The sequence below is a fragment of the Chenopodium quinoa genome, unplaced genomic scaffold (assembly GCF_001683475.1).
Source record: "Chenopodium quinoa cultivar QQ74 unplaced genomic scaffold, ASM168347v1, whole genome shotgun sequence".
In the NCBI taxonomy this organism is placed as follows: domain Eukaryota; kingdom Viridiplantae; phylum Streptophyta; class Magnoliopsida; order Caryophyllales; family Amaranthaceae; genus Chenopodium; species Chenopodium quinoa.
Window position 1 is genome coordinate 1,297,000 of NW_018745454.1, and position 27,069 is coordinate 1,324,068.

General features: G+C 34.8%; 2 protein-coding genes across 20 annotated transcripts; both read left to right on the top strand.

Moving 5' to 3' along the window:
- The first annotated feature begins 2,407 nt into the window (after positions 1 to 2,407).
- Positions 2,408 to 3,474, top strand: LOC110714117 (endochitinase A-like). The gene is made up of 2 exons (XM_021892590.1): positions 2,408 to 2,548; positions 2,642 to 3,474. The coding sequence occupies exon 2, from the start codon at positions 2,798 to 2,800 to the stop codon at positions 3,296 to 3,298; it is 501 nt and encodes a 166-aa protein (XP_021748282.1). The 5' UTR covers positions 2,408 to 2,548; positions 2,642 to 2,797; the 3' UTR covers positions 3,299 to 3,474.
- A 274-nt stretch (positions 3,475 to 3,748) lies between these two features.
- LOC110714584 lies at positions 3,749 to 11,107 on the top strand. 19 transcript variants are annotated; one of them, XR_002510135.1, is made up of 9 exons: positions 3,753 to 4,093; positions 4,245 to 4,431; positions 4,779 to 4,856; positions 5,891 to 6,040; positions 6,968 to 7,209; positions 8,137 to 8,234; positions 8,348 to 9,028; positions 9,621 to 9,697; positions 10,598 to 11,107. XR_002510135.1 is itself a non-coding variant. In XM_021893125.1 (8 exons), the coding sequence occupies exons 5-8, from the start codon at positions 7,005 to 7,007 to the stop codon at positions 8,992 to 8,994; spliced, it is 612 nt and encodes a 203-aa protein (XP_021748817.1). In that variant the 5' UTR covers positions 3,766 to 4,093; positions 4,245 to 4,431; positions 4,779 to 4,856; positions 5,891 to 6,040; positions 6,968 to 7,004; the 3' UTR covers positions 8,995 to 10,591. The 19 variants fall into 19 exon arrangements, 1 of the variants encoding a protein (XP_021748817.1); XR_002510140.1 differs by having other exon boundaries at positions 3,761 to 4,093; positions 8,348 to 8,488; XR_002510139.1 differs by having other exon boundaries at positions 3,749 to 4,093; positions 4,790 to 4,856; positions 5,888 to 6,040; positions 8,348 to 9,697.
- The last annotated feature ends 15,962 nt before the right edge of the window (positions 11,108 to 27,069 follow it).

Consider the following 27,069-nt stretch of genomic DNA (forward strand, 5'->3'; position numbering starts at 1 on the left):
GAAAGGTCTAGTGTCGCGGAAAGTTCTATTTCTTTTCTCTTCTCCCTGTTTTGAAAAACTTTATTTTAAGAAAACAGCCAATCCAGTTTGATTGGTCCATGATATGGGTCCAACAGTGGTGTAGTTGGATGGGGCTTGCAAAGAGCTTTCCAACGATATATTATAAGCCCAATTCCGATGAATATTGAGGAAGTTATGGCCAATTTACTAAACTGGGCCCGGTTTGAGCTTTATGTATGGCCCAATGATCTAGGGGAGGGCCTAATATGATTTATCATTCCTAATGCAATTAGGAATGGTTTTAGTTTTCTAGGATCTTCTAGAAGGTTCTTTTCATTCCTAATTAATTAGCATTGATAAGTTGACTTTGTTGACTTTTCAGAGTTTTAATCAAGATCAAATAGCATTTTCGAAGGAATTATATTATTTTATCTTCTAGTACGGGAAATTTATCAGATTTTCAAAAACGCGTTGAAATCCAGTTTGGCGTCCAACCCCAGGCCTTGGCGCCCGGAACCAGGCTTGGCGCCAGGCGCTAGCCAGGGTTGGCGCCAATCCTGTTTTGCGATCTTCAGACTCTGTTTTGTTAAATTATCTTTTTTGGATGATTTTCTCTATAAATATCGTATTAAAAACTCCGTTTTGATTCACCAATTTTCTACAATTCATCATCTACATTCACCAATTCTCTCATTCTCAAGTATTCTTTAGCATTCAGTTCTTTCTTGCTTTTTCATACAAAATTCCGCATTCACAAGATCTAGAAACACCTAGCCATATTCGAAGTTGCCTTCGCCCTAGGCGTGAAAGGTTTTAATTTATGAGGGTTTGGTCCCAAATCTCTATTTCAATTATTTAATTTAGTTGCTTTGTTTATTATTTTCCTTGAAGTTACTAACGTGTGTATTTTGTTATTAGAAAGAGGTACGAGGCATCAAAGTAAGTGCTTTAATGGTTTTAATTGATATTATGATGTAGAAATCATGTTTAGATTGTTATTATGATATTCCTAGTATCATGTCTAGGGTATTTTTTATATTAAATATGATTGCTATGATGCCTTCTATGTTCTTCCTAATATTTATGATTGTTAGTATCATGTTAGGGTTAAAGATTTGATTTTTATTGCCTTGTGACATGCTAGGGTTTGTTATTAATCTTGTTAGTATCATGCCTAGGATCTTGCTTTTATGCTTTAACATGAATGTTATTATTTTTATGATTATTATTATTATTCATGATGTTGATTATTTATTATGTTGCTTGATATTTTTTATTGCTTGATCACCCTTTATGTATGCTAAAGGGAATTGGTATTTGTAATCACGCTTAATAAGATATTTAATAATCTTGTTAGGGCTAATTGTGATTATAATTCAGGTGATCGTCAATGATAGTTTATGTGTGCATTAAATTCAACCAACATAGATTAAACAGGTTTAGGGTTAATCCTATTGATTGCATGTTAATCAGAAAGCGCACATGAATACGAGCAGAATAAAGTAGAGGCCTATTATTAGGGCAGGTTTAATCTCTTTTAGGTTGGATTTGTACCATCATCCCCGGACCCTTATTTGGTTCATGACCTTATGGAGTTGACGATCTCTTGGATCGTTAAGGGGTGTAACCTTCATCCTATGAACGGTTTACAAGTTCCTTAAAAAACTTGTTGGCGACTCTTTTGCTCTATCTTCTTCCCTTTTGGACGCCACCGTACTTTAGTGTATGAGCACAGTGGGGTTCAAGCTAGTGGGATTAAAGGCTTGAAATTATTCCCTATAGCTAGTTTATTACTTCTATAATGCTTTAGAGTAGTTGATTCATATGTGGTTATATACCAATGCTTTGTATATTTGTTTACTTTCATAAAGAAGGCTGCATCTTTGTTTACTTTTTTTTTTAAAACCAATTCTTTGTTTATTTTTTTTTTAATAGGAACAATTCTTTGTTTACTTTAATATGCTGAATATTGACAACATTGAGGCCTGAGCTTAATTGGAACCATTCTTGAAGCTGAAATGTGTAGTTCCAAATAGTTAAGGCAATAATACAGCTATTTTAAAACTATAGATGTATAATTTGAATGTCATCTCTTTGGTGTATGCATTTAACAGATGACATGGAAGCCGTATACGGAGGATATTCTTTCTTTACTTCCGGAAATATGTTGAAGCGATACACATGTGTGGCGTACTTACTCACCACTAATCTGTTTTGACATTGTTGAGTATCATCTTCCCGATCGAGTGATGCGGCAATTTGGATTTGACCAAACTATCCCTCTTCCGTGTAACACGAGTGAGTCACTTCATCGTATTGATCGTAGAGGTGCAAAAAACAAAAATTATGTCAAGATCCATGCCAAGTATTTAGAAGAGTGGAATAAGCGAGAAGATAGAGTTGTTGGTGGCACTTTGGCCATGGGTCAAACAACAACATTGGATGCCTATTTAGCTTGGTATCGGACAATTACAAAGCTTATTATCACTCCGCCGGACCAAGAACGTCTTCAACTAAATATCAGTCCGCCTCTAATGAGTTTGTGCTTGTAAGAATTACGCAATGGTGCTTATGTGATTTTTTTTTTTTTTTCCTAATGACAATTAAATTTAAACAGCTAACTATTTTTATTTTTATCTAGTCTGAAACAGTTGCCGAGGTTGTGAGAACGTGCACTCGTGTGGAAGAGTCTACTTCCGATTTGCCTGTTGACAAAGCTTTGGAGTTGGCATTGCACACCTTACAAAGTCTAGCAAGTTCCTGCACCGAGACCTTGCATACAGTTGGCAAAGCATACATGCTCCATGATGTAGGTGTCACCACTCAATCAACATCCTCATTAGGTATCCTTGCTTCTAGGCCACCACGACACATCCCTAATACTCCTACTCCTGCTCCTACTAATACTTCTACTGTTGTCACTCCTTCTACTGCTGCTGCCACTTCTACTACCACTCCTGCTGCCACTTCTACTCAAACTGCTACTGCCACTTCTTCTGCTGCTACTGCCACTCCTCCTCCTCAATGTACTCCTTCTATTTGTCCTCCTACCTCACCACTTACTTCTCCCATATCACCACATACTACTCTCAGCCCATCTTCATTCTCTTTGAATTACGAGTCTTCTCCTCATCAATCTTGTACTCCCCAACTACCATTAACATATGTAAGACGATCACGCACCTTGAGTTCTACTATTTCACAGCTATCACCCATTACAGACGTTAATGAATCTGCATTTGGATCATCGGAACATCATTCAAAGAAGCAGCGTGGATCCTATGTGTTAGATAGCTAGAAGCAATTTTTTGGTCTTAAATTATATGTAAATAACATTTTGTTTATATTTTGATGAACATATGTTTAGTTTGTGTTGGAGAAATGCATTAGGACTTTTGATATGTATATAATAAACTGGATAATCTTTGCTATTAACTTTGTCTTGGATGAATGCATATTTGTTGGTTTGTCACAGATTCTTTTTATTAGGCATTATGCCTTTTAAAATTTTTCAGGTTCATATTTCTTTGGAGCACACTTACAGGTTTAAATAGCAGTTTTAAAGTGGTAGGCTCACAGGCAAAAACCGCTAATGCAGTTTGCGGTTTTACTAAAACAACGCTAACAATATTTGCGGTTTATATGTTAGCTTTGCTAATGGTAATTGCTATTTGATTATTAGAACCGCTAATGGTGTTAGCGGTTCTATACGATTCTACTGTATAGAACCGCTATCACCGTTAGCGGTTCTATGTTGAACCAAAAAATAAAAAATTACGAACCTTGTACCAATCCTACATAGACGGTACCGTGGGAATAAGTTTTTAAACCAACGCAATTAGGGAATTAGTTTATAATTAAGCAACATCTACGGAAATCGTTCCTTTCCTCCTTTTCATCTCAAAAAAAAAAAAAGCTCAGAATTCTTAATGGAAAACAAGGAGAGAGAAACCTAGAGAGAGAAAATATGTCCTCCTTCAACAATGATGGAGATGAGCTCAAAACCACCGATCATCCTTGAAAAACCATGGCGATGGGCTTCGATTCTTCTCAGTGTTTCAATTTCATCGGTTTTGGCGACGCGGTTGCTAAGGTTCATTTATCTTTCTTGTTTTAATTGGTTCGATACTTCGATGTTCATCTCCTCGATTAGATTTTACCTTTTATATGAAGGTTGTTTTATTTATTTCTAGGCTTTCATGTAGTTTTTTTTATTGAATTTGATTTCAAATGGTTTCCTAAAGCAAAGATGTTCGGAGGAATGTTCCAGAAGAAACCAAGCAAGGAAGAAGCTCTGCCGCAGCTTTGATCCCACGAATTGATGTTCGGAGCATGGGTTGTTGCTATTCGGGTCACTCATTATTTTCTTCAGTATTTTTCCAGAAAGAGGAGATTACTTTGGATCTTTGATTCAACCCCACCAAAATTAAGGTATTAGTCTTATAAGTTTTCAAGATATTGACTTTCTTTGATTATTAATTTCACTATTTTACGTTATATGGGTGTTTTAGATGTTAAAAATTTAATTTTTGCAAGGAGGAAGATGGACCCAGGAGAATTTTGATGTATACTAAGATTCTTAGGGATTTGGATGTATTTTGGATATTTGAGTAAATTTCTGCAGTTTATTAGGAATATTTGGATTTATTTTGGATATTTGAGAACAATTCTGCAGTTTAATGGAAATATTGATGTGTTGTGTATACAATATCTGTTTCCTTTCTCTTTCTTGTTCTTATTGGTTCAATTTTCAACCCTTCTCTTGTTCGTATTGCTAGCGATCTCACAGGTTTATCTGCCGTAGCAGTTTCTGAAAGATGGAATTACTACAGATTGGGATGCTGTTATTGATGCTGGTATATGCTCTAAAATTTGAATTTTTGTTTTTAATTTTTTTTTTGGTTTTGTTTTGTTTTGTGAAGAACTAATTTCAATTTCTGTTGGTTCATTGGTGATTTATCCTTGATTATGTCTCTAACATTGATCAATTTTTGCTAAATTTAAAGGATTAACTAAGTAGGTTCTATAAATTTTCATTTCTTGATTGAGATTATAAGAGGTTTAGGTAGATTTTTGTACTGTTTGTAGCATGGACATTTACCAGAAGTGTAAGTTTTTATCATTGGAGTTTAGCAATGGAACCAAATTGCTGCCTTGATTCAGTCGCAGTAGCTTTGCATATTTAGCATATTATGGTAATTATTGTTTTATTCTGCCAGTTTGCCATTGCCTTGAAATCAGTGGTTATCTGCTGGGGAGCTTGCTTTTAGACATGAGATGCTATAGGTGATGTTTGAGGGTGTTGATCCTTGAAGTTTCAATTGGAGATTAAAAATTAAAGCTAGGTTTGTTAGATTAAAAAGGATGAAAATGCATTGCTCTCAACTTCTCATTATACTTGGTTATTAGATGTAATTTTACAATGAAAGTAGGATGTTTTGATAATTTGCCAAAGTGATGAGGATTAATGTATATGTTAAATTTTCAAATGTGTGAGTGACTAAAGTTAATTAGTTTAAATGCATTGAAGGGTTTAAATGTTTATAAATTAGATTTGATGAACAAACACTAATCTTCCCAAGTTTATTCATCACTCTTAATTAACTTCTTATTTCGTATTACATGAGCCTTTTGTTGTTTTTATTAAATGAGGTGAGAAAATATATATGTAAAGGTTTGTACATGTGGTATGTCTAGGTAAGGGTGGTGTTCTACTTATATGAGTGTAATAACTTATCAAGTGAGTTTGGGAAGTATTAAGGAGGCAACAAAGAAGTCGTGTTTGATATGATAGTCTCCTTATAATTTATTAATTTATATGTGAGAGTAATTTACACCATACAACTGATAACTTGAGCATCCTTTATCTTTTCTACTGTAATATTAGCAGCAATTGCAGGTTGGTGCAAAATAATGTAGTGCTTGAAGTTAGTCTTGTGCTTCTATAACAAAAAAGAAAATTCAACTGCGTGGCCCTCCTTGACTCCATATCAACTTAACTACCGAAAAAGCAACCTGGATATCCTTGTTAAGTAAAGAGGTTAGTCTTTCAAATATATTCACTCTTATCTCCTATTTTTGTATGTCAACTATGTGTGCCGTTTCCTGCTTAAATTTAATGATGCTGAGCAGGATCGTGATCCTTTGTATGTGAAGTAATAATTAGTTTTTATTCAAAAGATGTGCAAAGTTAGATCATTGTTAGACCTTGCATTTCTATGAATCTCCATGAGTTTTTGAGGCGATGGATTCTAAAAGTATATCAAGCTCTTCTGTTTGAGATTATTACAATATACTACTCTTCTAGACTTTTTGTTCTCGAGCACTTCAATTAATTTACATCTCTGCTTGCTTACTTTATTTTCTTGATTGTATGTATTAAAAGCCTGCCAATGGCCCAATACTCATTAAAGCTTAGAGAGTAGTCATTACTTTAGGAAAATACAACTCATCACGATCACCAAACAACGTAGTCATGACCCGAAATTGAATATTGTTTATGTCATTTGTCATTTATGACTTTATCTACTCCTATAACAAATAATGTGTGCGACAAAACTGACAGAAGTTTCTGAAGTGCACATAAGGAAATAGATGACTTAATGTTCCGAAGATTCCTCTTACTTGTAATCTTGTGAAGAAGACGGGTTCCATGTTCTTAAAGTGTTTGAAAAGGAGGCAGACTTATCTGCCTAAAGTTTGTCATAAGATAAGAGAAACATTATGACCTTTCCCATAACAAAGTTAATCTAGGAGGCATAGATAAAAAAAAAAAGGACACCCTACTATGATTGCGTTCGCAGGTGGGCATTACCTAAATGCCAAATCTGGTCGGGGGTCTTGATGAGTTTAAGCGTACGTCTCTTCCTGTTTCTTTGACTATTTAGATTGCTCACTTATACTTCAGTTGCAACTATCTACATCAATGTTTCTGCTATTCATACTTGTTTTGTGTGTTTTTATACAGGTCTTCTTGTATAAATCTTGATGATCTGTGAGCAATAATGTACCCCTCGAATCTGTCAGCTAGCCCTATACAACAACTGAGTTGTAATAACTCTAAAGTTGCTGTAGTTCTCACTCGCTCGCTGGGCTTTGTTGAGTTCCAGGGGGAAAAGAGGAGAAGATCGAGAGGAAGACAATCTCAGAGAAGTTCTCAAGCACTCTGCTCAAATGCTTTTGGAGCTCCAAACCTCATAATAAGTATCTGTGAGTGACTTCTTGCTTTTATGGATTTTGTAGGGTTTTTTTTTTTTTTTTTTTTTTTTGTGTGCTTGTATGAATTTAACTGTATTTTATAATTATCCTTATTAATCTTTAGAGAAAGATTTTATTGACTTACAAATTTCTGAACATTTAGGCTTTGTTACTATAAATTGAGAAAAAAAAACCAATTCTTTATTTTGTATAATGTAGCCATCAAGCTTACACTTTCCTTTTCTGGCAGCTCTTGCTAAATTGTTGCTTCTTCGTGTTTCTCTGCACATCCTATATGCCTTGTTCTTGAGTAGGCTTGGGATGAAGGCATCATTGGCATTCCAGAATAATGGTGCTGAATGAATAGTGGGTTCTATGAATTGTTTTTGGGTTTATTTCTTAAGATATATTGCTTAGTGTGCTTCCTCTCATCTTATGATGCTTTGCCTAATACAGTACATTTATATTTAGATTAGAGAAATTGGCAGCACATTATTCTTTTCGTCAAACATGATAGACAATGAGCTTGGTTATTGCTTATATGGGTGTTTTAGATGTTAAAAATTTAATTTTTGCTTCTAGCTTCCTTCAAGCTTGATTTTTTTTTTTTTTTTTTTTTTTTGGGTTGTGCTTGTATGATTGTTTACTGTTTTTTTTTTATAAGTATATATTCTGTTCTCCTTATTATGTCAAATTTGGTGATTAATTCAAATGGGTTTGGTGAATTAGTGAGTGAATTGAATGAATTAGTATGTTGATTATTGTCTTGTTGATTTGTATCAGTTCCTCAATTTGTGGGTTGTTTAGCTCTAAGACACTCAAGAATGTTTAAGTTTTTCCTTTTTTATTAATTTTTTTTGCATTCCTCACTTTTCCAGTATTATAGATTGAATTTAATATGAAAAACTCTAAAAGTTTGCACATTTTCTGAAAATGCAGCAAGTCCAAATTTGTTCAACAATGTCGATTTGTTTCCATCACATTCCTGTCAAACTTCCAGGATTCAACAACAAAAAGGTCTTGATAATTTCTCAATTGTAAGATTATTATAAGAGTAAGCTAATAATTAAGTTGCTCAGTTTGGAAAATGATATTTGTATGGTGTCTGGATTACCCTGAATCATTTTATTTCAATACACATTTTAATCAGTTTTGCAGACTGTCTGGGTCTAGGAGGGAATTGACAATAGTCTCCATGTCGTCAGTTGCTACTGATGCGGTGAAGGACGTACTTGCAGCGAATTATATACCTGCAGCTCCTATACTTATCCCTGAAGGACCTTGGCAGCAGGTTACTGATTTCCGAATTATATTTGTGTTTTCTTGTTTATCCTGAACAATGTTATCTAATTTGCAGCACATGGAATGGTACATAAATGCAAGTTTACTATTTATATTATTTGTTCAAAAGTGTCACTATTTTATAAGTTCTTAAGTGCTTCATTGTACCAATTCGCATGTCTATGATCGTAGTTTTTGAGGGGGTTGGGGGAGTGGGGTTAGCGAATTAGGTCATGCTGATCCTGAATATTGAGTTAAAATGATAGCAAGACAGATTCTGACGTCTATTTTCATATCTGAAATGAAGAAAGAAAAGCTTGAAATCTCAGTGTTTAGTTTCTTTTGTAGATTTCTGGGGGAGGTACAGCTGCGAAGGGATTCAAGGCTGCCGGTATTTATGGTGGTTTGAGGGCCCAAGGAGAGAAACCTCCTTACTTACAAATTTCTGAACATTTAGGCTATAATATGAATGCTATAATAATTAACTCGGTTTCTTCCTTCATTGTTTCATCATGAAGATTGGTTGGGTGCTATTGTTTCTACTTTTAAGGTTTTGTTCATTTCCTTTTTTTTTGTTATATTTCTTGTACCTTTATTATGAACGATGCTTTAATTTCTATCTATGCAGAAATGGAGGGTGACAAATTATTTCAGAATTTTGGGGTGGTTTCGATTCAGTTTGGTAAAAAAATTGGGATTATATTCCCATGCATCATAAAGCTAGGGTTTTATTTATTTATATATTTGATTTAGATCATTCAGTATCTAATTGATTATTTTCTATATGAAGTCTGCTGGAATATCAGCTCCAACTATTGGAAGAGTCGAGAACACTCATTATTACCATCCTGGAATTGTTGCTCCTCAGTAAATTTTCAGTTTTTTTTATAAGCCCCTAATTACTATAATAATGTTGCCATGTTTTTAATAAATATAGGAAGATAGAATGCTTGCAAAATTAAACAAATTTTTCTTATGACTATAAGACAAAGAGGGTTCTTAATTCATCTGGAATAGAGTAACAAACCTTCTTTTGATCTTATAATTTAAGTTTATATTGTGGATATTTAACCTCATGTAAAAATCCCATTTTGACTTTTTTTTTTAAAAAAAAATAAATTATTTTTGCTTTGTTCGTGAAGAGAGTAACAGGGGAAATGGGGAGATTGAATGGGATCTGAAGTGAAAAGGTTAATGGCTAGCGAAAGAGCAGCATTAAGTGAGTTCTTCGATCTCCAATGCCTTCCCTTTTTAGTATCCTTTTATTCTTTGGCAAATATCTTTTTGGTTCATTTATGTTTACTCTATTTCTCAGGGTTTTTTTTTTGGTGTTTATTTTTTTTGGTGTTTATTTTGATGAATTTGAATTTGAGATTTGGGTTTTGTTTATTTATAGGTATTGTTGGAATTCTGTAGAGGGGAAAAAATGAGTTTAGTTGTGCAATTTAATCCAAAATGCTCATAGTTAAATCTGGTTCACTTTTGATTTCTTGATTATCCATGTTTATTTTGATTTGAGTTTCTCTATTTTGATGCGAGTATTAGTGAGCATTTGGGAAAACTATTACTCATACTTTATTGATCGGTAGCTAACATAAGCATTACCTTGAATTGAGAATTTGTACATGCTTATAATATGGCTGAAAATTGTTATTTGTGAGCTATAATAAGCGAATTTATAGTGTTGTCTGAATATTATTAAATCTGTTAAGATAGCTCAAAAGATTGGTATTTTTAGTGTCGTAGATAACATGATTCTTTTGCTAAGTAATTTGGTAAAGTTTGGACTAAAAAATATGTTTGATTACATTGTAATTTATTTACTTTAATAATATAGCCTCCATTGTGGATCGTTGAGTCTATTCTCGTGTACTGATGTATTTTTCTTTAGAGGGCAACTAAGTAGGAGATGAGTGGCATATGATTTCTTATAAACTATCATGGGTGCATTTTTAGAATATACCTTACTATAAAATTATGATATTTAATTTAATGTCTCAATAATTTTAATGGAGGAATAGGAAGCTGAATCAATCACTGCAGAATTGAGTTTTTTCAGCATTATTGATATTTTTACTTATACTATTTTTGCTTTTGTTATATGATGGGACTTCAAAAGAGGTCAAGAAGATAGTAGCTACCCAAGTTTAATGCAAGTGAAGGTTGGTCATGAAAAAGGCTGTGAGTCTACTTTACGAAGACTTAGGGGAAAGGAATTTGATATAGTTCATGAAGCAGCTCAAATCAAAGTAATACACATCATTCAATAGAGTATTAGAGAACTTTGTGACTGTGTCTCATTCCTGATCCCCTTCCAGTGAAAGGATTAATAATCAATATCTTATGTTTGCATTTTTCAACTCATCAAAAGAAGGTCGAGGTCTAGGTTGAGTATCTGCTGGTGGAAACAATTGATTGGTTTTGTTGGGTGTTAAACTTTTAATAATAAATTATGGATACTGGATAATTTTTGCCACTTTTTTATTTTATTTTTTTTTTTATTTTTTTTTGGTGAAGATAAGTAGGCAATTCATTTCAGTGTTTTAGCTTAAGATAGCTTTAAAAAGTCCTTGAATAGTTTCTTGCATTTGATGTTACTCAAATGGATATTCTAAGAATTTAACATTAATCGTAATTAGTGGCTATGTTTTTCCATTTGTATGAATGTACATTTTCAATTCCGTTATGTGCGAACACATTTTTCTATATAGCAATAGATGGATTGGCCAAATAGCATAAATAATTAAATATAACCAACCAACAAACAAGTTAAATAACCCTACAAACCATGTAACTTCAATTTTATTTTTTTTATTTTTTTTTGTAGTTGTTCATTGTTTTGTTGGATGAATCTCAATATGTGTGTGCTAAGAACATTATGTAGAACTGATTGGTGTTTGATGAAAGAATGTAGTTGCAAAATTGTTACTTTTTCTCCGTAACAAGTAGTATAAGGAAATGAAAACTTAAACAAAATTCAAGGTAGGAGTAAGAGATACTCAAAATTGAGAACGTAGAACTGTAGATGAGAGGATAGAGGTGAACACACCCAAAAATAACCCATTGAAAAGGATGGAGAGAGAGAGATTGAGAGAGAGAGTACTTATTAAGAACACTTATTAGAGTGTCATTAAGGAGAAGATGACACTACATTTTAAAGTAGTCAAAATTACAAAAGATGAGTGAAATAACGAGAAAGCTAAAGGGAGGGAAAAACAAAAAAGAAATAGCAAGATAGGGGGACTAGATTTTGACAACTATATTTGGACACACTTTTTTTAAATAATTAGTAAATGTTATTAATTAAACAGCGTGATTTCGTGACAATTGAGACATCTAATTTATTAACACCTTTAGAATAAGAGTGCGTTCTATTCACTTGATTTTTTTTATTTTTTATTTTTTTTACGGGCACTTGATTTTTACTTATATGAAGTTATCTGATTTTATCTGAACTCATTAACCCTTATTAAAACTTATTTTAGTAATAAATTGAACTTGGGTAACCCTGATAAGCTCTTATCACAACTCATTTAAACTTATTTTTTCTGAATTTTTCTTGAAATAAGTGAAAATAAGGTCAATAGAACAAGGCCTAAAATTTTCAACATTCTGATAAAAAAATCATGTTAGATTCATGACTAAATGTTTTTTATGTTAATACAATCATAGTTATAGATAATTTTAGGAAGATAAAGGGTAACAGATAGGAAGAGGGAGAAGGAGTGGAAGAGACTCGAGAGAGGAGCGAAAGAGAGATAGAGAGAGGAAGAAATAGGAGGAGATGGAGAGGAAAAAAAAAGAGGGTGGGGGATGGGAAAGGAAGAGAGGGGTAGAGAGAAAAAAAAACAGAGGGAGCCAGGAATAAAAAAGTGATGGAAGAGAGAGAGAGAGAAAAGGGTTGGGAAAGAAAAAGAGGCCAAGAGAAAGAGAAAGAATAGATAGATAGACCGAATGACAATGTCAAAAGAGAAAGAAAGATAGAGGGGGTTGAGATATGAAGGTGCTAAAGAGAGAGAAGGCAAGGTCACGAGAAGGGGAGAGGGGAGATGGGCTAAAAGAGAAGTGTGCTATGAAAGAGAGAAAAGTTAAAATAAAATAGAAAGAGAAAGAGAAAAGGCTGGACATGAGCTAAGAGTAAATTAAAGAACATGTTAGGGGATAGACAGAGAAGGGTTGGGTAAGAAGAGCCAAGAGATGGGAGAGAGGAGCCAAGAGATGGGAAAGAGGATTTATGAGAAAGAGAGAATAAGAAAGAGGAGTTGGGAAAAAGAGAGTGAGATAGAGAGATAACGAGGGCCAAGAGAGATAGAGGAGGTCAAAAGATCGAATAAAGTTAGAGTGCTAATTAGAGATAAAGGTATATGAGGAAGGGAGAGAGAGACAGAGAGAGGCCAGAAGAAAGAGGGAGATAAAGAAAAGTTGAGATAGAGGTCTCAGGGGAGAAAGAAAGAAATATTGATATGGGAGGAGGGGAAGGAGGCGAGAAAGTACAATCTATAGTTTTAAAATCCTATTTTTTTAAAAAAAAATGGAACAAGGACAAGAAGAATTATGATAGAAGAAAGATATGGAGAAAGAGTTTTGGGCAGTAAAGGAAGGGAGAAATGTGGCAAGTGAACCTTTAATTCCAAAGTCATTTAAAAAAAAAAGAACAGGGAGATAAAGTCAGAAAAGAGATAAATGTGTGTGTGTGTGTGTGTGAGAGAGAGAGAGAGAGGGGGGGTGTTATTAATTAGTACTCTTAAAAGAAATAAAGAAGTTATATGAGAAAGAAAACGCATTATCATGCGTTTCATGTTTATACATACACAATAGTACTTTGAAATACTTATTTAATCAGTCAACCAAATTAGAATTCAACTTACTCTATTGTATAAAGCCCTTATTGATCTTTCCAAAAACACAAGAACACCCAATTTATGATAATGAGAAAACAAATCTGAAAATAAAAATTAATTACGCGAATAAAAATTAGAATTATTATAAATTTATTATTTAAATTTAAATAAACTTATATCAAGAATTAGTGATTGTTTTAAACTCTCAAAATCTGATGATCCGAGCCGTATCCAATCCAAAATCTATAAATATTCGATCCAAAAAAATTGGATATTCAAGATAATAATACACGATTCACATTAACAATACAACAAATTATTTTTACAAAACATTAAATTAAGCTCCCCTAATAAGCATGTTAATAACACCCCAAACTATAAAACACGATCTCAGTCACGAAGCTTACATGAAACCGAAACAACCAATTCCTTCACACTCTTATGCCCAACCGTACATGATATGTACATATATTTTACTAAAGCAAGCTATATCCACCTATCAAGTCCAGTCTAACCAATGAGTTCTTAGACTTAATAAGTCTGATCCTGTATAGTGTATAGTGACTAAATTCAAGTCTAGACTAAATTATGAAATTAATCTTATTTTACACTGATGAATTGCTCATATGCTAAAATAATGATCTTAAATAGAATCCTAGGGTGATCCTATCATTACAGGTTATGAAGTTCAAAATCCATAGTAGAATGTTCTTAACTTAATGATAATCCTGTTTTAAATCTATGGACGTTGCTCCCGGCCTAGAAAATCCGGCCGCCCTCTTCCATCGCCTCCCCCTCTCCCCTCTCCCTTCTCGAGGCCCCCTTCCTCAGCATTCCCGTTTCCAGACCATCGACCGCGAAAAGGTCCTCGTTATTTATTCCTTTTCCGCTATATATTGGTATTGTCAACTTTTTTTTGGCCACAATTTGATTTGGAAATTTTGGGAAGGTGGTGAACAAAGATGTGGAATTTAGTACTTTGAAATGGCAAAGATAGTGTGGAGAGAGAAAGTTAAAAGCTTTCAAGAGATGGAGTCATGGAGAGGAGGAGGAGAAAGCTCAAATGTGTAAGGAAATGTAGATGGGTCAGAACAATTTGAAGTTGGGTTGGAGTACAAAATTACAAATAGAGGTACAAAGGTAAAACACATTTTCAAGGGTATATAGGGGTACAAAGGTAAAATAACATTTTGAAGGGTATAAAAGTCCGTGCACTATTCATAAGAACAACTTTCTACTTTTTACAAGGTAGGGATTCGTTTCTTAATAATGCAACACTTTCTTCTCTCGAGTGCAACTAGGCGCATAACTCCTACTTCCTCTATTCTTTTTTACTTGACCTGTTTCTTTTATCACAATTGTCAATGCAAAACTTTCACGATCAATAACTTAAATCCTCCATAAGTAAAAATTATAAAAGTTATATATTATGATAGTACTTATTGAGACGAATCCAAAAAAGATCATACATGAATATATATATTTTCTTACATATTATTCACAAAATACGGTCAAAGGAGGGGTGGTGAATAGTGTAAAAGTCAAAACGGATCAAGTAATAAAGAACGGAGGAAGTATATGTTTAGGATGCATATAAAAGGGTTAATTGGTAAATCTACTTGGTTTTTGAGAATTTTGTTTTATTGCTAGTGGTATTTTAAATGTACCATTATACTTACAGTGGGATTTTTAATGTACTACTAGAGTATAAGCTATTTTAGTAGTACTATTTAATTATTTATAGCTATTATAGGTAACAGTGGTACAAATATTGTACCACTAGGGAAAAAAAAAAATACCACTCTTTAATTTTGTCATATAGCTGCTATTTACTTGGCATGTAAATAGCAGCTATACGCCAATACTTAACATCTTCTCTCTCCGAATTATATTTTTAATATTTCGTAATAAAATGCTACTAATATTTTACTATTTATCTCTCTTACATTTTTAATAATTTTTATATTTTGTAATAAAACTCACTGAGCCCTCCTACATAAGTGAATTCCTACAATACAAAGGAAGTTATGGAGTATTTTCTAAAAAATACTAATTCCCATAATGTCAACCAAACACTTTTATTTACCAAAAAAAAAAACACTTTTACACAAATTTTATGCAATTAGCAGGGAAAAAACTTTCCATGACATATATGATTTCATGTGAAAATTTATTCCATGATGAACCAAACATGCACTAAGGGTCTGTTCTCATAGACTGGACTCAGCTGAACCGAACTTAGCTGAATGAACATTTTATAAGAGAAGGAAATTAGGAGCTGAACTGAACTGAACTGAAATGAATATTTTATAAGAGAAGGAAATTGGGAGCTGAACTAAAATGAATATTTTATAAGAGAAAGAAATTAAAAGCTGAACTGAGCTGAAAATAAACGTATGAGAACAAGCCCTTAGAATATTGAGCTATTTCATTTAATAATGCTTGTCAAGACATTATTCCAATTAAATACTCCGTAATACCTTTTATTATATACCATACTCTGTATTTTTTATAAGATAATATTTTTTATCACTAATATGCAAATACTTGTACCAATTGAGTGTTTGTGCAATGCTGATTGAGGCTGTAATTGGTAGAAAAGACCGCGTGTTCGATCCAACACAATAACAATTGGGAGGGAATTAAAACCTAGGTAATCATCCAAGCCATAAGTGAGTGAAACACACACACAAAAAAAAAAAAAAAGTAATTTTTTTTGTAAAACAAAATTGATATTGAAATTATTAATACGTTGACAAATATTTTAAACTCAAATCACCAAATATGTTAGGATAGATATTATTCTCCATACTTATCATGTTAAAATAACCTATAGAGTAATAAAAGAGATACAGAGAGAAGGTAATAAATTGTCTTCTTTTGATAATTCCTCCAATGCCTCAAAATAACTCTAGTTCTAGTCAATATTTTTCTTTGAATACACTCAAAATATACAAGTAACATGAGTACATGACTATGCGTCTATACCAATTGACAATTGCGTATAGTTTATTTTGAGTGTAGTTATTACTCTTTTTATCTTATAATACATGACACAATTAACATTGCACGCATGTCAATACACTAGTTTGACTTTATTTATTTTTATTAAGGAAAGTTTGACTTTAATTTTATATAATTAAATATTTAAAAAAATTATTTCTAAAATTACTCTGTAGTATTATGAAGCTTTACATTAATAATTATCTAATGCTCCCTCCGTTTTTAAATACTTACTCCATTTCTCTTGGACACGCATGCTGCTGATATCTGATCACTAATATTTTTAATTATCAATAAATATAAATTTTAACAATTGAAAATTAATAATCTATTCATTGAGATGATTCCAACAAGTATCTACGAGACTATTTTTTTCTTATGTATAAATCACAAACATTAGTCAAAGTATGACAAATAAATAGTGCAAAAAAATAGAAATGGAGCAAGTATTTAAAACAGAAGGAGTAACATATTTTATACTACGTGGTAAAATATATTTTTAATACGAGTATGTTAATAAAAACCTATAGTCAAAACTAATACTCCGTATATTGAATATACAATACTATAATACTCCATGTTTCAAAATTTTCAATGTCCCATGAATCATGATATTCTCATACGGAGAGAGTATAAAAGTTGATATTTATGGCTTAAAATCAATTACACTCGCAAGACTTGTACTACGTATCTTTTGGATTGACAAGAAAGATAACGGTGCAGATGATTTTAGCCGCACACTACAATCATTTAATTGGAATGGAAATATGATTTCAGACAAAAAAAAAAAAAAAAAAAAAAGGAAATATCTGCAAATGGGTTAAATAGTACACGTGAGATCTACGGTGCAAAAAGCTCCACCATTTAAAATCCACACAACTCCCCAGAAAGATTCAACTTTTTTTTTTTTACATTAAAAAACAGTGTAAGTGTTTAACACATGAACCATTTATGTGGAAGAATGTATGTTTCCAACAAATACAATAGGAGGGAATAATAAATAAGGTCCCAAATGATGTTCATTCACAAAATCACAAGAATATACTGTATAAAACGTGTTAAAATATTTTATTTTTTGAAAAGAGACACAACTTGAAAGATGTCAACATTAAGGGCTATTAACGACAACACTACAATCATTCAATTGGAAATAATTGTAAATGAGTATGTATGTGCGATCTACAATGCAAAAGGATCAACCACTTGAAAACTATATACTCCATCCATCTTATATTTTCTCGTTTTTTGTGTAAAAATTGTACTATGTATTGTATTAATTTGTGTGTAACTACTACCTCCCTTAAATATTATTTGCATTTATTTGATATAAAGTAGAGCGGAAAAATGTCTAATCGTTGCAAATAATATGTAACGGAGGTGAAAATGAGGCTCTTACATTAATTTTTTGGCAATTTTGAGCTCATTTTAGACCCTTAAGTCCTCAAATGACTTCTAAAACCTTAACGGAATATTTTTCGACACTAAATCAATAAAATAATTGAATAGGATTGCAATTTACAATTTATTACTCCGAAGTACTTTTGGGTTGTAATTTGCATTTTTTTGTAAATGGTTGAAATTTGCAATACAAACGTTAAATGGTTGTAATTGGTAAATTTCCCCCCTCTTCTTGATGAGTTGTCCTTTTTTCATTTTTTTTTACTTGCAATAATTTTCAACATTTTTTCTCTCTCTATCTTTTCAATTATTATTAATTACTTTTTCTTTCTGTCTAATTTCCGCGTGAAAATCTAAAGAGACATTGTATTATAAGACAGAGACTCGGAGAGAGCTGATTTTTTTATTTTATTTTATTTATTTATTTATTTATTTTGGTTTTTTTTTTTTTTTTTGAAAAGAGACACAACTCTTAATGACTAAACAAGGCCTTTAGTTCTACTTAACTTTTAATTGAAAAGAGACGCACAATGCAAGACATAACTTACAAGCTGTCAACCTTAACAACGTCAAAACTCAAAAGAATTCATAAATCATAATGTCAAAGTTCCAAAATAAGACCGTTCCAAAAATGGTATATTCATCGCTTAAGCCAATTTAGGTGATAAGAAATGGGTGAGAGTAGTTAGCAGACTTGAGATTTGAGAGTGAGAAATCACTTTTAATGCGTTTGTTATTTTCACCGACATTACACAAGCGTCAGTCGTCATAATAATACCATACAATCATTCATTTGCAGTTTTCCAAAAAATAAAAAATTTAAGAAATCTGAAATCCAACATTCCAGCAAATTGGAGATAAGAAATGGGTGGGACTAGTTAACAATGGAGATTTTAGAGCTTGAAACTATTTGATAGAATATAGGATTATTATTCTAGATATTCTGTTATCGTTGGATATATTTTGTATATTTTGTGTAATTATCTTTTGAGATTTCCTAACGTGATTAGGACTCACATTTGTATCCCTATATATTGAGATCAATGGAATCGACTCCAAGCTGAGGAGTTTTGTATTATCTAACATGGTATCACAGCTTTAGGTTTCGATCCAGCTTCCACAAATTTTTATTTTTTAGCTGCCATCCCTGTCTTCTTTGTCTTCTTCCCACGGCAAGTCTAACCTTGGTGCATCTGTCTTCTTTCCACTACCTTAATTGATTTACTAATCAATTCATACTTTGCTCCCAATTCTTTTCTTTGTAATTTCATTGGTGTACCTACTTTCTTGATGCCATCATGAGCAAAGATGACGAGAGTTCCACTTCTTCTTCTTCTGACTATCATCCAGCTTTAGGTGTAAACAATATCAAAAACGTTTTCCCTCTTATTCTTGATCGAGAGAAAGTCCATTACTCTAATTGGGTTGAGTTATTTGAGTGTCATGCCCACGCATACGATGTTCTTGATCACATTGACTCTAAAACACCTAAACCGACAGATTTATCAGATAACATGTGGAAACGCCTTGACTCTATTGTCAACAACTGGATATATGGCACAATATCTAAGGATTTACTTGAAACGGTTATAGAAAAAGGGGCTACGACTCAGCAAATTTGGGATAAACTCAAGGCAATTTTTCAAGACAATAAAACTACTAGAGCCGTATATCTTGAAAATCAATTCAACGCCTTGCATCTCTCCAATTTTTCAGATATTTCTTCATATTGCTGTGAATTGAAGAATTTAAAAGATCAATTAGCCAATGTTGATCAACCGGTGTCGGAGCAAAAAATGGTGATTCGCTTGGTCTCGGGACTTACCAATACCGACTTCGATACAGTGGCTGCAATGATTCAACAGACGGAACCCCTGCCTTCTTTTGAAATTGCCAGATCCCGTATTTTGCTCGAAGAATCTCGTAAAGCAAACGACACAAGTACTCCGGCTTCTTCTTTTGTAGCACAAACCGGAGCACCAACCCAGTCCGGAACTCCTGCCCAGTCGACATCCCAGCAGCAGCAGTCGGCTGGCCGTGGTGGCGCACCACCTGGTCGTGGCAGGGGCCGTGGCAAGGGGAGAGGTAGAGGTCGAGGTCGAGGGACACCACAGCAACAACAACAATATCAACAGCAACAAGTTGCTCCTCAATGGGGCGCCCCTCAGCAGTGGGCCGTCCCACAAAATCAGGCCCAACAAGCCCCCCCTCAATGGGGTCAGCCACCGTACCCACATCCTCAGCAGTGGGCTGGGCCGCGTCCTGCTAATCCAATGCAGCAGCAACGACCTCAACAACAAGCCTATTATTCTGGGCCACCACAGCAGTCACAACCCGGTTATGCTAATTCAAACTCGGAGTATGGCCCAACCATGACACCGACAGAGCTAGGCAATGCGTTTGTAACGTGGGATTTCAAAACTATGATCCATCTTGGTACATGGATTCCGGAGCCTCGTCTCATATGACAAACAATGTCGGTAATCTCTTACCCCTATTTAATTTAAGCACTTCTAATTATATTCAAGTGGGTAACGGTCAACGCATTCCAATAACGGGTTATGGTCACTCTAATATTGCAAATAAATCTCTTACCTTACGCGATGTTTATTTAACTCCCCAAATTATCAAAAATTTAATTTATGTTAGAAAATTTACTTATGATAATTCCGTGTCTATTGAGTTTGATCCCAATGGTTTTTCTGTGAAGGATCTTCGAACGGGGAAACTAATAACCAGATGCAATAGTACCGGGGACCTTTATCCAGTGACCACAGAACCATCAGCTTGTCTAGCCACCTCTCTCACAACTTTGTCTCCAACCACATGGCACAACCGCTTAGGACATCCCGGGGCACCATCTTTTAACTTTCTTAGGAGTAAAAATTTGATTGATTGTAATCAGGAGCTTCACTCCACTTTTTGCGTAGGTTGTCAATTAGGAAAACATACTCGTTTGCCGTTTTATAATTCCAATAGCACTACTATTTCTCCTTTTGATATTATTCATGCTGATTTGTGGACTTCTCCTATCCGTAGTGAAAAGGGTCACAAATATTATTTAGTGCTTTTGGATGATTTTACTCATTATGTGTGGACCATTCCTCTTATGTATAAGTCTCAAGCCTATCAAACCTTTCTTAATTTTCGACAATATGTTCTAACTCAATTTGAACGCCCTATAAAATCCTTTCAAAGTGATCATGGTCGTGAATTTGATAACGACCCGTTCAAATTATTTTGTGTCAAAAATGGAATGGTTTTTTCGCTTCTCATGTCCTCACACTTCTTCTCAAAATGGCAAAGCCGAGCGCATGATTCGAACTCTTAACAATGTTAAGCGAACATTATTGTTTCATGCCTCTCTTCCTCCTTCTTTTTGGCATTATGCCTTGGAGACATCTACTTATCTATTAAATATTCTACCTACCAAAACTCTCAATCACATTACTCCGTCTCAAGCTGTATTTGGGGTTGTTCCGTCTTATAGCCATCTTAGAGTTTTTGGGTGTCTTTGTTTCCCAAATTTATCGGCAACCATGCCTCATAAGCTTGCCCCTCGATCCACCCCATGTGTCTTTTTAGGCTATCCTTCTGACCATAGGGGATATAGGTGTATGGATATTACTACTAGAAAAATTATAATCTCTCGCCACGTCACTTTTGATGAAAACACATTTCCTTTTACAAATATTTCTAGTTTTCAATCTCATGATTATGATTTTCTAGCTTCTGATGATCCATCACCATTGTTGCAACATTTACATCACAAACCCCGTACACAACCCACATTGCAGTTGGGCTGCGGCACAACCCCACATACCGCAAGTGGGTTGCGGTCCACTCTGCCTCTCCTCCAAAACCCAGCACACGCTGGAAATCCAGCGGGCCAGCCAGCAACCCAACTGGGCAGCCCAGTCAGCCAGCACACGCTGGAAATCCAGCGGCCCAACAGCCCATTTCTGCCCCACACTCACCTCCTAGCCCACCTCACTCAAATCAGCCCAACACCCTTATTTCACCAACTGACCCAATCACTCCAACACCCACATCACGCCCATACACACCTCCACCTCTTCGAGGCCACACACCTATTATTCCGACTACTCCTCCGCCTCTTTCACCTCAAATGCAAACAAGGTCTAAGCACGGAATAATTAAACCCAATCCCAAATATGGCTTATCTACCACCATTCGATCCCCACTTCCTAAAAATCACAAACAAGCCCTTTTCGACCCAAATTGGAATGCTGCGATGCGTGATGAATATAGTGCTTTAATTGAAATAGGGACATGGGATTTGGTTCCAAGGCCTACGGGGGTGAACATTGTTAATTGTATGTGGTTATTTCGTCATAAATTAAAAGCTAATGGTGATCTTGAAAGACACAAGGCTCGTTTAGTTTGTGATGGCAGGTCTCAAATTGAAGGTGTTGACTGTGATGAAACGTTTAGTCCAGTTGTTAAGCCGGCCACTATTCGAACGGTGTTGAGCTTGGCTATGGCTCGTAAGTAGTCTATTCACCAACTTGATGTGAAAAATGCTTTTTTGCATGGTGAATTGAATGAGTGTGTGTATATGCATCAACCCCCTGGGTTTGTTGATAAGAGATTTCCAGGATATGTTTGTAGACTTCGCAAAGCTCTATATGGCCTCAAACAAGCTCCAAGGGCTTGGTACCAGCGTTTTGCTAACTATCTTTTGCAGATGGGGTTTGTCATTGCTAAAATGGATAATTCTTTATTCATCTTCCGGCATGGGAATGATATGGCATATTTGTTGCTATATGTTGACGATATTGTGTTGGTTACTTCCTCAGATAAACTACGTGAGAATATTATTTCTCATCTACGGAACGGGTTTCCGATGACTGACTTAGGTCCTTTGAATTATTTTTTGGGTATTGCTGTTACACGTGCACCTTCATATTTGTTTCTGTCACAGCAAAAATATGCACAGGAAATTCTTGAACGTGCAAGTATGAGCAGTTGCAAACCTGCACAAACACCAGTGGATACTCAATCCAAACTAAGTGCAGATGCTGGACCCCAGTTTCATGATCCAACACTCTATCGCAGTCTTGCAGGTGCCTTACAGTACCTCACTTTTACTCGCCCTGATATAACTTATGCAGTTCAGCAGGTCTGTTTATTCATGCATGATCCCAGAGTGGCTCATTATGATGCATTGAAGCGAATTCTGCGATACATTCAGGGTACCATTGATCATGGGTTACATTTATATCCTTCGGCTCCTAAAAACTTTATTACATATACTGACGCAGATTGGGGCGGGTGTCCAGACACTCGTCGCTCCACTTCCGGTTACTGTTGTTTTTTGGGGGACAACCTTATTTCTTGGTCATCTAAGCGTCAGCATACTCTCTCCAAATCAAGTGCAGAGGAAGAATACAGGGGCGTCGCAAATGTTGTTTCTGAGGCATGTTGGCTCCGCAACCTTCTTTTAGAGCTACATTGTCCTCTCCGGCAGGCTACTCTTGTTTATTGTGACAATGTCAGTGCAATCTATTTATCTCACAACCCCGTACAACACCAACGCGCTAAGCATGTCGAAATGGACATTCATTTCGTTCGGGAAAAGGTGGCGTTGGGGCATGTACGGGTATTACACGTTCCTTCTCGGTATCAGTTTGCAGACATTTTCACGAAAGGCCTACCCCGACAACTATTTATGGATTTCAGGTCCAGTCTCAGCGTACGTCCTCCTCCCGCTACGACTGTGGGGGTGTGATAGAATATAGGATTATTATTCTAGATATTCTGTTATCGTTGGATATATTTTGTATATTTTGTGTAATTATCTTTTGAGATTTCCTAACGTGATTAGGACTCACACTTGTAACCCTATATATTGAGATCAATGGAATCGACTCCAAGCTGAGGAGTTTCATATTATCTAACACTATTTAATGCGTTTGTTTTTATAACCAAAGTAGAAAAATGGTCCAAAGTGTATTTGTGGTAGAAACTATAAACTTGTACGAGTACAAAGCAAAAATCAGGTCTCTGGAGTTAAGACCTCTAGTCTCTTTGTCCTCAAACAACAAAACGATAAACTCAATTTAAATGTGGGCCGAATGTTATACTCAAATTTGGAGGTAGACTATGGTCCAGTTATCTCTACCTGGTCCAGATCTAAAACGACAATGCTTTTTATATTATCCCTCTAATGGCCTCCACCACCAACATGCAACCACCGTCCACGTGCTATACCCTTACTCTGCCGTTGCTTTCTTCTAAATAGACCTGCTTATTGGGCAGGTTGGGTTAGGATCGGTGCGAGTTGGGTAAAAAAGAGTCACATTATATAGGGTCAATTGCGGGTTGGGTTAATACGGGTAGCGGGTCAATAATAAGCGAACTAACAATATACAAGTATCAATTAAAGTAAATATTGAACAAAGCCATTGTTAGTATATTTGAATACAAATTTATGCATGTAAGTACATTTTTGTCTTAAAATTGGAAAAACATTTTGACCCTATATTGACCATACCCAATAAGGATTTGATCTTGTCCATTAAAAACCATTTAAGTTTGGCCCTGGCCCTATTATCATCTACCCTACCCAATAACCAACTCTACTTCAAAAACTCCGGCTAGCCACCACTTCAGCAACCATTGTATTTTGTTTGCAAAATGATTATATGGGGAATATCTCGCGATGTTGGTTACTAACACATTGCTCATAAGTTGTCAATAATAATAAAGTGTATAGAATGGAGCGCCAGGAAAACACTAAAACTCATTTTGGTAAGATATTACAGTATGAGTATAAATTATGAGAATGGTATGTGTGTAAATATCGAGGAGGAACTACAGTTACCATTAATGCGATGACATGAAATCTCATGTAGTACATAAATTCACTACCATTGTCGCCAAACGGGCCGTAATGGTCAATGGTCATAGCTAAATTGGACAACCTTAATAAAGCATAGATGTTGATTCGATTCTTTTGGGAAAAAAAAGTATTTTTCTACGACAACATTTTGTACCCTTACCCGAGTTATCCCTATGGTATGAAATTAGAAATATATCTTTTTTTTTTTGAGAAAATAAATAGAAGGAAATTAACTATACCATTAAGCAACTATAATGGTTGACTAATTTTTTTATAGCAACTATAAAAAAAACTAGAGTAGGAGAACCTGCTCTGATACCATGTTAGGATTAATTCTCAATTGAGTCGGTTGCCTTCTCATTCATTGATCAATCATATTTATACAAGAGAACTCCTTGAGTTCCAAGGAAGATCAATCTTTATCTAAATAGGAAACTTAATATCCTTTCCTAAGATAATATTATAGAATATATAGGTGTAGACACCTAAAAATGTCTCCCCAAAACCAAACCCGATGATGAACAACCTTTCACCGCCACTATTGGTCGGGTTTAGTATTTAATCCCGAGAGTGCTTAAAAAATTGTATTTTATTAAATTCATATTTTTGAACAGTCCATGGATTAGTCTTGATGTTTGGTAAAAGCATAGTTTTAATTTTATCCCAAACTTATTAATTAATTTTTAGCCCAAACCTTTTTTATTTTATTGTTTTATTATTTATTTTTGGCCCAAACCCTTTATTTATTTTTATTTAATTATTTTCTTATTTTAGCCCGAATAATAAAAGTCAGAAAAGGCCCGAAATTATCAATCGACACTTAAAATGCCGAAGGAAATTAGGGTTAAAAATGTATTTAGACGGAAAAAACGGGCAGGAATTTCCCCACGCCACGGCAGGTACCTACCGTGTCACGGGAATCCTTCCCGTCTGACGGTGGGATTTCCCGTGACACGGGAGGTCTGCCGTGACACGGGACATTCCGTGTCTTTTCCGCATGAACCCTTGACGCGTTTTCTATCCCGTTTTCTGAAAATTTTCCGCGTCACGCCAAAAGTGTACCGTGTCACGAGAAAGTGTACCGTCTGACGGTGGAGCTTCCCGTGTCACGGTACAGTCTGACCGTGTCACGGGATACGTTTTTAGGGTTTTTATCATTTTAGGGTTCCGTGTGCTCCCTCAGCACATTTTCCATATAAATACCCCCCTCATTTCTGATGAACGGGGCATGGAGTAATTCTCTAATTTTATTTTCTCTCTTCTATGCTTTAGCCTAAACACTAGCCTACCCTTCTCTACTTCAAAATTCCTTCTTCAAGCACTCAAAGGAGTCCATATTTTACTCGAGGTTCTGTCCTTAAACCAAGGCGTGAAAGGTAGAACTGTTTGAGGGTTTGGCCCCAAAATCAACTTTATTTTATTTAATTTAGTTATTGTTTTATTATTTCCTTGAAGTTACTAACTCGTTTATTATTTTGTAGTTGCAAACAAACAGAATCAAAGTAAGAGTCATGCTCCTTTTATTTTTATTATTTTTCTAACGATTTTATGTTGTTGGAATTGTGATTAATTTGGTTTTAATATTAATGTTGTTCTATTATATTTATTGATCACCATATTGCATGTTTAAAGGGAATATGTAATTGAAAATCACGCCTAATAAGATAATTTGGACAACCGGTTTAGGATCCTTTTAATCTTATTATTAATTGAAGTGATCACAATATTTTAGAATTATGTGTGCATTAATATTAAACCAATTTAGTTAAATAATAGTTTGGAGCGAATTGAATTATTGTTTGTATGCCTTTGAGATCACAGGAATGCTTTTCAATATAAGAATCGAGTAGAGACCAATACGGGCGAATGTGACTCCATGACTCACTTCGTACCATCATCCCCGATCCTCCTTTCGTGGTTCCGAACCATATGGAGTTAGTAATCTCATGGATTATGAATGGGGTGTAACCTTCACGGGTCAATCGTTGTTGCCTATCGTTGTCCCTTATCGTGGTTGCCTTTTTATTATCCGTGAACGGTTTACAAGTTCCTTAAAAACTTGTTGGCGGCTCCCTACTTTCCTTGTCCCTAATCGTATAATGTCAATTCCTACTTCCTATGAGTGCCAAGCATATTCACCACATGCTTTTAACGTAGGCGCACTTCGAGCGACGCCTACAATAGGAAATATATTTGCTAACTATAAGATATTGTAGAATCTATCATATCTTTCCTAACAGCTTGGCATGCCGCATCAACTTCTCTTTTTTTTTTTTTTTTTGAAAGAACCCACAAAGGATTAATTAGAGTTAAGCTGCAAATCAGAGTCAAACAGGTTACAAAGATAATCAGGAAAATTATCAAGCCAAAGCTTACAACCAAGAACAAACGGAGGAGCATGAGCTAATTCATGCGCCACTTTGTTTCCCTGTCTTTGAACCCAGCTCCACGAGCAATAAGAGAACATCTGAGAAGCTTCCAGAA

What these genes read in the sequence shown, in the direction of transcription:
- LOC110714117 (XM_021892590.1), top strand. Translation starts at nt 2,798, where the DNA reads ATGCTCCATGATGTAGGTGTCACCACTCAATCAACATCCTCATTAGGT.
- LOC110714584 (XM_021893125.1), top strand. Translation starts at nt 7,005, where the DNA reads ATGTACCCCTCGAATCTGTCAGCTAGCCCTATACAACAACTGAGTTGT. An exon ending in AAACCTCATAATAAGTATCT is followed by an intron (nt 7,210 to 8,136) that starts GTGAGTGACTTC and finishes CTGAAAATGCAG; the next exon opens with CAAGTCCAAATTTGTTCAAC. An exon ending in CTGAAGGACCTTGGCAGCAG is followed by an intron (nt 8,489 to 8,826) that starts GTTACTGATTTC and finishes TTTCTTTTGTAG; the next exon opens with ATTTCTGGGGGAGGTACAGC.